Genomic DNA, 10215 nt, shown 5'->3' on the forward strand with positions numbered 1-10215 from the left:
CTTTTTTTTCATCTGCAATGCTAAACATTTTAAAATGCATTTTCATATATTAAGATCCAGACTAGAGCTAGAGTTTTGTTTAAAATTTCACTGTTTCCAGGGCTCCTTAATCAGAACTCACAAGATAGTTTCTCTGTTGAAAAATGGTGTGCAACAATAAGTAAAGAATCATAGTTCTTCCTATGACTAAAATGCAAGAAGTCCTTAAAAGTGGACCATTTCAGATCTGTTCGTATCTTGCCCAGAACTCCATGTTTGAAACCCCCAATTAGGTTTCCACCCCTACCACAACACCAAAATAGCTCTTATCAAAGTCACAAAAATGATATCCTATGTAACTGTAACAAATGTACATCCTCACCTTTCTTGACCTCTCTACAGCCTTTGACACAGTTAACCACACCATCCTCCTCAATGCCTCTGCACCACCTGTCGTTCAGCTCGGTGAGACTGCTCTCATCTGTTTCCATTCTTATCAATCTGATCATAATCTGCGTTTCACTTGCAATGGTTTCTCTTCTTGCTCCTACATCATTACCTTTGGCGTCCCCCAAGGGTCTATCCTTGGCCACCTCCTATTTCTCATTTACATACTGCCCCTCAGCCAAATCATCCGAAGGCACAGCATTAGTTTTCACATGTACACGAATAACACACAACTCTATCTCACTCTTACCTCTTGTGATTCCTCCACTGTTGCTAAATTACCAGACTGCTTATCTAACTTCCAGTACTGGATGAGCAGAAATTTCCTCCAATTAAATATTAGGAAGACTGAAGCCAATGTTTTCAGTCCCCACTCCAAATTCTGTTCCCTCGCTACCAACTCCATTCCTCTCTCTGGCAACAGTCTGAGATTAAACCAGTCTGTTCATAACCTTGTTGTCATATTTGACCCAAGTTGAGTTTCTGACCTCATATTTATACCATCACTAAGACCACCTATTTCCACCTCTGTAACATGGTCTGACTTCACCCCTGTCTCAGCTCATCTACTGCTGTAATTCCCATTCATATCTTTGTTACCTCTGGACTTGACATTTCCAACACACTCCTGGTTGGTCACCCACAATCTACCCTCTGTAAACTTGAGGTCATCCGACAGTCTGCTACCTGTGTCTTAAATCACACCAATCCCATTCACCTATCACCCCAGTGCTCATTGACTTACAATGGCTCCCAGTAAAGCAACATCTAGATCTTAAAATTCTCATCCTTGTTTTCAAATTGCTCCTTGACCTCACTCTTTCTCATCTCTGGAATCTCCTCCTGCCCCACCACAATCCTCCAAGATATCACTGCTTCTCTAATTCTGGCCTCTTAAGCATTCGTGATTTTAATCACTTCACCAATTTTGGCTCTGTCTTTAGTTGTCTAGGCTCCAAGCTCTGGAATACCCACCCTACACCTCTACCTCACTTCCCTTCTTTAAGGTACTTCTTAAAACCCATCTCTTCAACCAAACTTTTGATGATCTGACCCAATGTCTCCTTATGTGGCTCAGTATCATATTTTATTTTATAATATCCCTGTGAAGCACCTTGGGATGTTTCATGAAGTTAAAGGCACTGTATAAATATAAATTGTTGTTGTTGAAAGTAAAATAAAACAGTTTTGCATTGCGCCTTGAAGTAGTACACAAATTTACAAAACCAAAATCATCCAACAAGATTTAACAGTGGATTACTAATCTGCAATGGCAATTTCTGAGGAATCAGCATTTCCCCTGAGTTCCCAACGGCCTTTGGGAATGGGTCATTAGTCTCTAGACTCTTCAAAGAAAAAAGACAATGTCCATAAGAAAATTCCAAGAATCAGTCAAACAATAGTTGTAAATCTTCTGCTAGTGCACAAGTAATTCTCCTGCCCCCACTTCATCATTTTGAACAATTACAATTAGTCAAGTATAAAATGTAATTTTCTAACAAATCCACAAGTTCCCCTTAGGCTGTAGTAGGAAGTGACACAATTACAGTTTACAGGCAATTTGAAAAATCACTCCCTTGCCTAATCCTGTTCTGCGCTCAAGCTAATGTTTGTGCCAGGAGCACTAAAGATGAAGATTTAGCCCATGTGCATAGAAGCTATGGTGGTTCTTTCCACTGAGTATGCCTCGGTGCTTTTTTTTGTAGGAAAATCTGTTAACTCCATTGCTATGCACAGACTTACTGACTTGTATGCTATTGTCATTTCCCACCTGGAGCCACTCAAGATTGGAGGTCAGTCAGGTCACTTTCAGATATAGTTTCCTGTTTGGCAACCATAAGGTTCTTTCCATTATTATTTCTTTACTTTAACACCCATTAATCAAATTAAACAGCTGGTGGACATTTTCTATCTTTAACTTCATGGTAATCACCACTAAATGGAGGCTCATTCAGAACAAAAATGACCCCAGCACAGAGATTACTGGCCATGAAGGACAACAGCCCCAACAGACATGATCACTCAACCCCACCCATCCCAGGTTAACTGATCCCCAGAACTCGAAACAAAATAACCTTGACTCACGAACATAATCATGGAAAGAAACTAGGATTCCTCAAATTGCTCTTCCTTCAAGCAATGTACAATGAATGGCTTCACAAAATACATATGCGAGTGCAAATTTTGAGAACTCTTTAAAAAACATATGATAGTAAAGCTCACACGGCAGTGAGTTTTGAACAATACAACCCGTTAGTAAATTCACAGGATTCAAAAATATGACACCACAATGAATGGGTGCTCTGTGAGGCAATGTCGTCAAAGCTTACTGTTCATCATCATTAGTTAACTCTGTGCAGTAGAGCTTTTATGAGTTTTAACAGGTTTGCAAACAATTGCTTTCAGTAAAGTCTTGTATTTTCAAATACTGTCCTATAGAGGTACTTGTATGCCCAAGTACACTAGATTACCTGGACTCAACAAATATCTGGAAATTTTGTGAGTTGGGTTGTACAGGAGATTACATCTTCCTTTAATTTAAGCGGAAGTAAGATTGAAATTATTATTTTAGAGGTGTGCAATTAGATCCACCCAGTTTTCCAATGTCTATTGCACCCATTTGATCTGGTGGGCTTGGGCGCAAACCCAGGGAAACATCCTTCAACACTTCCTTTATGTAAAGTTTAACGAAGAAGAGTATATGTGACTATGTGAAATGGAAAATCAATGATACAATTATCTTACATTATTCAACTAGTTTCTGTTTTAAACGGATGTATTGAGTATAGGGAAATTTCTTAAAATGGCTGTGAACAGCTTGTTGAACAGTTAAGAGATATGAACAGGTTTCCTTTGTGGGTATATTTAGGAAAAGTGTGTTAATTCCCTTGTCAGGTTAGCTGTAAGAATGGAGTGCAAGTGTTGCATGTGTTAGGATAGCACTGCCACAAACAAATTGTGCAATGGATTCTATTATCTTTGATTCATTTACCGGATGTCAGTGTGACTGGTGAACCCATTTATTGCCCATTCCCAATTGCCCTTGAGAAGGTGATGGTGAGGCACCTTCTTGAATACAACTGGATGGCTTGCTAGGCCATTTCAGAAGGCAGTTGAGAATCACACATTGCTGTGGGTCTGGAGTCACATACAGGCTGGACCCAGTGAGGACCAAAGCTCCCTGTAAGCTGCGCAGCGCCGCATAAATCCCCACCCAGAAGTCAGCTGCGCACTTAAATAAATCACCTGCACACCTCATAAAAGAAATTAGAGGGCATGTTGGTAAAGACAGCAGATTTCCTTCCTAAACGACATTAACAAACCCAATGGGCTTTTACTAAATCTGGTAGTTTCACGATTACCATTATTGATACTAGTTTCTTTTATTCCAGATTTATTTTATTAACTGAATTTAAATTCCCCAGTTGCCATACTGGGATTTGAACTCATATTCCAACAACATAACCTTCATGCAACTCTACCCCATTCTGTGGAATTTGTGCAGACATCATTGCCAGTTATATCATGCTGGAGTGAGACTGCTGCAGGGCAAGCCAGCTTTAAATCACTGGCTGGCACGGGAACACAACCTTAACTAAACAAACTACTCTAAAATACAGTTTAATCAAAGGCAATTGAGAAACTGTGTGTAATGGTTTAGGATCAGAAAGGATGACATATTGGAGCTGTGCCAATTGATTCGCTAAGGCCTGCACCAGGCATTCACATTGCACTATCAATGGCAGTGAAGGGAAGCTTTATGCTGTAGGGACCTTCTAACTGCCAATAGGGGGCAACACAGGAGTAAATTCTAACTGTCCACTGATGTAACTGAAGTTCTCTTTTCCACACACGCACCTACATATACAATTCAACTGAAGCAAGAGGTCACTAGTGAACATCAAGGGTGAATCTTCAGCTCAGTAAGCAGGGTCAGGGCCTGCTTGCCGAGGCGTAAATTGACGCGGGGTGACATTGGGCATGCGTCCCAACTTCACCGCGCGTCTCTTAGATTTTCAGTTCAGTGGGCCGAACTGTCAAAGGCTTGTTAAGGCCATTAATTAACTAATTAACCGTATTGAGAAAACTGCCCATCCAACCTAAGGTTGGCAGGCAGGCGAAGCGTCCAGGCGGCCTTCATATTTTTCATGGAACCTCATCCACGGGCGGGATGAGGTCTCATGAAGGCTTTATTAATTTAATAAATGTTTCCCATTAAAGTTCATTGACATGTCCCAGCTCATGTGACATTGTCACATGAGGGGACATGTCTTAAAAATTTTAATAAAGAAAGAAAGAAAAAACTTATCTCCCTGAGGCACTCTCTGTGCCTCAGGGAGATTTTTGCACTCTTTCACGCGCATGCACGAAAGAGCACACTCCCAACTCAGGGAACCCCCACCCCCGCCCGCACAGGGCTTCCGGGTGCACGTCATGCTGGGCAGGCCTTAATTGGCCCACCCACATAAAATGGCACAGACCCAATCAGGTCTGCGCTCCCCCCCACCCCACAATGGGGGTAAAATTCTCTCCCAAAAGTAGTTGACAGTCTGACACCACCAAAATGATCACTCTTTCTTTGGAGTACTTTGTCATTGAGGATATCCAAACCAGTCTCTGAACCTTACTTTGAAAGTTTGTCAGCCAGCGGTAATATTTCAACAACTCAGATTTCTGAATGAAAATGTTCACATATCTAAGGATTAACTAGCAGTATAGGTTATTTGTGAAGTATGAAAGCAGCTTTATTTCAGATGATAGTGATGAACCAGTCGCAAAAGTCAGAAGGCAAAAATGCACACCTCCAGCAGACATTTGATTAATAGGTAACAAAATACTGAAAAAAATCATGGAAAATTTTTTATCGTTACCTAACCTTGAGTGGTTCTTGGCAGGGAGTAAAAGGTAACATGCAAGTCAAGTAATTTTAATATAGCATAGCATTTAATAAATGTTTACCTACAGAAAGCACTCAGACACCTAGGGGCAGAATTTCCACAGGAGTTCCCCAATCTTCTGGAAGGTCAGCTTAAACTATAGAAATTATTGGCTATTTGCTGAAAGTACCCAAATATCTTTCTTTTTACACATTGCTAACAGAAACCTAATCATTGGTGCACTCAGTTTATATACAAAACATGTGGTACATTAAATCTATCCCCTTAAACTATATGCATTTCTCCATTCCCCCGCCATCCATTTTATGCCAGCTTTCTCTGCATTAGCTGAACAATTGGTGTAAAATATATCTTTGGGCATTAGAGTACCTCTTCAAAGTGTTTATATAAAAAAACACACATCTGGGGACACAGCAATACCATAACCCCTGAGACACTGGGCTGGATTTAATGCAACCTGTCACAATAGTAGCCAGGCCCACTGAATTGCCAGAGAGGCCCCACGTCACTCTCCTTCCTGATGGCAGGAGAACCTCGCCCAATTAAGTCAGAAGGTAGAAGGGGCTGACTGAGATTTCCTGGCCGGGAGCAGCAGGATCTCAATTAGGCTCATTCATGAGCCAATTGATACCCATTATCCCTGAGGCCACCACAATTTAGTGGTGCCTCAGAGATTTAATGTGAGCCAAACAGCTTTCCTGTGCCCTGATTGGGGCACCAGGCATTGGGAATGGGGGGCGGGTACTAAAAGTCAACCTGATGCCCATCCCTCCAAACTCCCTGCCCCACCCACAACCCCATCCTCACCCATCTTTGATCTGGAGTCCTGTGATGTTCCTGGGCCTATGGTGCGTATACTGCTGCCAGATACACCACTGTAGCAGGGGCTGATGGCAATGAGTAGCTACTAGCCTCTGATTGGCCGGCAATTCTTGGCAGTGGGACTTCCATTGCCGGGAACCTCAATCAAGAGGGAGGCCTGATGGTAGCCACTTAAGTACCTGAAGGGCACTTGATTTCATCACGCCGCCCCTCTGTAACTGACGTTCTGGTTCCCTGCCAGTTCTGAGGTGTCAGCTGTGGCTCAGTTCATAGCACCCTCGCCTTTGAATCAGAGGGTTGTGGGTTCATGTCCCACTCCCGGAAACCAAGAACTGTGATTGTACTCGAAAGAGTTGCAATCTGTGACTGTTGATAACTCGAAAGAGTTTCCCTGCCAGTTCTCCGACAGGTGGGCTGAGACCCCCCCCCCCACCCCCAATCAACTCACAAAATGCAGCTTCTTCCCACTCATATCACAGAATCAACAGATCACAGAATGGTTACAACACAAGAGGCCATTCAGCCCCTCATATTAGAGCTGGCTCTTTGAAAGAGCAAGTCACCTCATACTATTCCCCACCTGTTACCTGTAGCCCTGCACATTCTTCCTTTTCAGATAACAATCCAATTCCCTCCTTGATTGAACCTGCCTCCACCAGATTTTCAGGCAGTGCATTTCAGATCCCAACTACTCGCTGCATGAAAAAGTTTTTCACATCCCAGTTGTTTCTTTTGTTAATTACCTTAAATCTGTGCCCTCTGGTTATTGATCCTTCCACTAATGGAAACAGTTTCTCTCTTTCCATTCTGTCTAGACCCCTCATGATATCGAATACCTCTATCATACCTCATCTCAGCCTTCTCTTCTCCAAGGAAAACAGTCCCAACTTCTTCAATCTTTCTATGTTACTGAGGTTCCTATGCTGGAACCATTCTTGCGAATCTTTCTCCAACCCCTGGAGAACTTCACTATAAAAACATTCCTCCAGTCCAAAAAACATTAATTAACCACTACTCTCTGTTTCCTGTCACTCAGCCAATTTTGTATCCATGCTGCTACTATCCTTAATTCCATGAGCTCTAATTTTGCTTATATGTCTGTTGGCGACACGTTATCAAATGCCTTTTGGGCCCATGTACATCACATCTACAGCATTACCCTCATCAAACCTCTCTGCTACCTCAAAAAATTCAAACAAATTAGTTAAACATGATTTACAATTAACGAATCCGTGCTGACCTCCCTTAATTAGCCTGCATTTGCAAGTGACAATGAATTTTGACCCGAATTATACTTTCTGTAAGCTTCCCCAGCACTGAGGTTAAATTGACTGGCCTGTAGTTACAGGGCTTATCTTTACATCCTTCTATGAACACTGGTGCAATATATCCGCCACTCTACGCTATAGCTACGTGTACAAACACGGGGGCAAGTGGGAAGCCGGAGTTTACGGTAGTTTATTGTCCCGGCAGATCCCTTCTCTCTACTGACAGCAGCTTTCCTCATGTTTGATGTGAGATGGCATTCCTCATACACGGACCACCTCCCACTGGGGTGCCCAAACAAACAATCTGCTCAGCGGCTGAAAACATTTAATTGTAGTTTTCGGTGTCCACCCTACAAAAAAAAAACCACTCTAAAGTTGTCTGCTGAATTCGGGTCATTGTATCCTTGTGCCGTGAAACTAGTCTCCTGGGATGTATTGGGAAAGACGAAACGGCATCCTGGATTATTTTAAGGGAGATGATAAAACCTCGATTGTCCCCCACATCAACACTTGAAGAAGAGTCAATACGGACTCGAAACGTTAACTCTGTCTTTCTCTCCACAAACGCTGTCAGACCTGCTCAGTTTTTTTCAGCATTTTCTGTTTTTGTTAACACCAGAAAAAAACCCTATTTTCGAGGCCGTGGTGTTCACAAGAACAACAGCGACTGAACAAACAACCTCCTGTCCACAGCCCGGGTTTTCGATCAAATTAGTGTTTTCCAAATCAAATTTCAAACTAACTCAAGTCAGATTCTTCTCGTTAATAGACTCGCTATTTTATGATGCAGAGTTGCGACTAAAAATCCACAAGCACGCGCTGGGCAGTCTAAAGTTCTCATTATTTCCTCTCAAACCAGTCAACTGCAGCCTTCCCGCATTCCCATTAAATACAAAGAAAGTGGATTTTGTTGTTTTTTTCCGGTGACTTGTTTAAAATCTGCTTAGCGCCGGCATGTGACTCCCTGCTCAGTAGGAGTGAGCCAGGCACAGGGAGGGAGAGAGGGAGGGAGGGAGGGGGAGGGTCAGTGTATTTGGCCGAACACACACTAAACCCTCTGCAATGGCGCGAATCTGCACAGCACTCCACCAGGAGCTGGGCTGTGAGGCGGCTAAAGGCGCTTCAGAAATTTGGGAATACGGGGGAAAGATTGACTCCTGCAAGCCCAGGTGAGGTACTCTCACACCCCAGCACCCTGAATTCATAGCACCCGCCAGTTCACCTTTCCAATTGCAAACTTTTTTCTTTTAAAAAAAAGTGTCGACCAATAAATCCTAAAACACTCATCACGGTACATTTTTTTTAAAGACACCTCCGTCGAAGTGTGTGCGGTCAAATACATGTATATCTGGGTTAGGTTTCACCTTGGAATGAACCTGGCCTCGTCGCCCAGTCTCTGCTGGAATTCGTCCCAGTCAGGCTCAGTACCCAGAGCCTCGAAGTTGATCATCTCGGAAACTTCTTGAAATCCTTCGGTGAACTCGCGGAAGTTGATGGAGCCGTCCCTGTTGGAGTCCAGTTTGTGAAAGATCACTCCGATCTGGGACTCCTGTACTTGTAGCTCCCGGCAGACTGTGAAAAACTCATCATACTCGATGCGGCCGGAACGGTTAATATCGCAGGTGTGGAAGAGGGCGCGCAGTCTCGTCTCTTCTTTTTCCATCCGGAAACAGAGAGTGGGGTGGGGGAAATAAGATCCAAAACGAAGTCCAACCAGATCAGCTCCCTCCCCTTCGGCACCTCCCTTGATGCAAAAGATGCTGTGACACGATGGATCCGTGTTGACCCAAACTATCAGTCAGTAACACTTCCTCTCTCATTCATGCACCTCTTCCCATTTTACTTTGGCTCAGGTTTGCAAGGCAAAGCAGTGAAGTGCTTGGTAATGTCACCGTTGCGGAATGTGAGCGGTGTCTCTGTCTCTGCTCCCGGCTCCCTCCTCCTCGTCCTCGGCGGGCTGTGTTGGATCGGGCTGGTCCCATACGGTGCGATAATCCGGAGCTGGGACACACCTCGCTGTCAGCTGCTAAAGCGGGAGGTGGCAGTCCCTCTTGACGTCAGCCTCACAGCCGGACTTCTCGCTATTTGGTGTTTTAAGTTTCTCTCTCTCTCTCTCTCTGCGTGCACCATTAAACCTGCCCACGTTATTGACCGGAAAGGTGGACGCTATGCAAAACTGGGAGAGGTCGCCAGGTGGATCAAGTGGAAATGCGGTGTTCAAGTGATCCAGAAAACACAGGCTCACTTCATTTTAAACAGACTCGTTTAGACCCACAGTGTGTCCCAGTCCCGAGCCGGGTCTGCTCCACAAGTCAGAAATGTTCCGCTGTTATTAGCCACCAAGAAAGTTTGAAGGCATGATTTGTATTCTAGTCAGGCACTGTAGACACCGCCCCGCTCCAAAAACTGGCGATATCCATAAATTAAAAACGATGTTGGTATAATCTCCAATAAAGTGCCAAGTGTCATAAAAGAGTGGAATCGCTCCGTTTTGAAATTGTGAATTGTTTCAATGTACATCAATCTCAAAGTTAGATGTGTTTAGAGGATATCTAGCAGACCCTCCCAGCCTCACTACAATCTCCTGTGGGTCAACACGGGCTGGGTTTTTGATGCGGGGTCGGGGAAACGGAAGCCAGGACGGTTTCGGGGTCCCAAAATGAAGCGGCAGCTGTGAAGATATGGAAATGGGCTCAAGCTTCACGGAGACACGCACTTTATTAACATGGAGACTCATAACAGCCACAAGGACAGGAATAGAGGCGGCCCTGATTTAAACTGACCACAACAGCCGTGACTGT

The 10215-nt window shown here is 43.7% G+C and overlaps 1 protein-coding gene across 2 annotated transcripts in view; it reads right to left on the reverse strand.

Moving 5' to 3' along the window:
- Positions 1-9397, reverse strand: part of rasef (RAS and EF-hand domain containing) — a 76190-nt gene extending 66793 nt beyond the window's left edge. The window contains exon 1 of one of the 2 annotated variants that reach the window (XM_078567604.1): positions 8779-9397. In XM_078567604.1, coding sequence (XP_078423730.1) covers positions 8779-9077 — 299 coding nt within the window. In that variant the 5' untranslated portion in view covers positions 9078-9397. The remainder of the gene's footprint in view (positions 1-8778) is intronic. The other variant, XM_078567616.1, reaches the window with a different exon arrangement.
- Positions 9398-10215: the final 818 nt, after the last annotated feature.

This window comes from Cetorhinus maximus, chromosome 2, assembly GCF_964194155.1.
Source record: "Cetorhinus maximus chromosome 2, sCetMax3.hap1.1, whole genome shotgun sequence".
Lineage (NCBI taxonomy): Eukaryota > Metazoa > Chordata > Chondrichthyes > Lamniformes > Cetorhinidae > Cetorhinus > Cetorhinus maximus.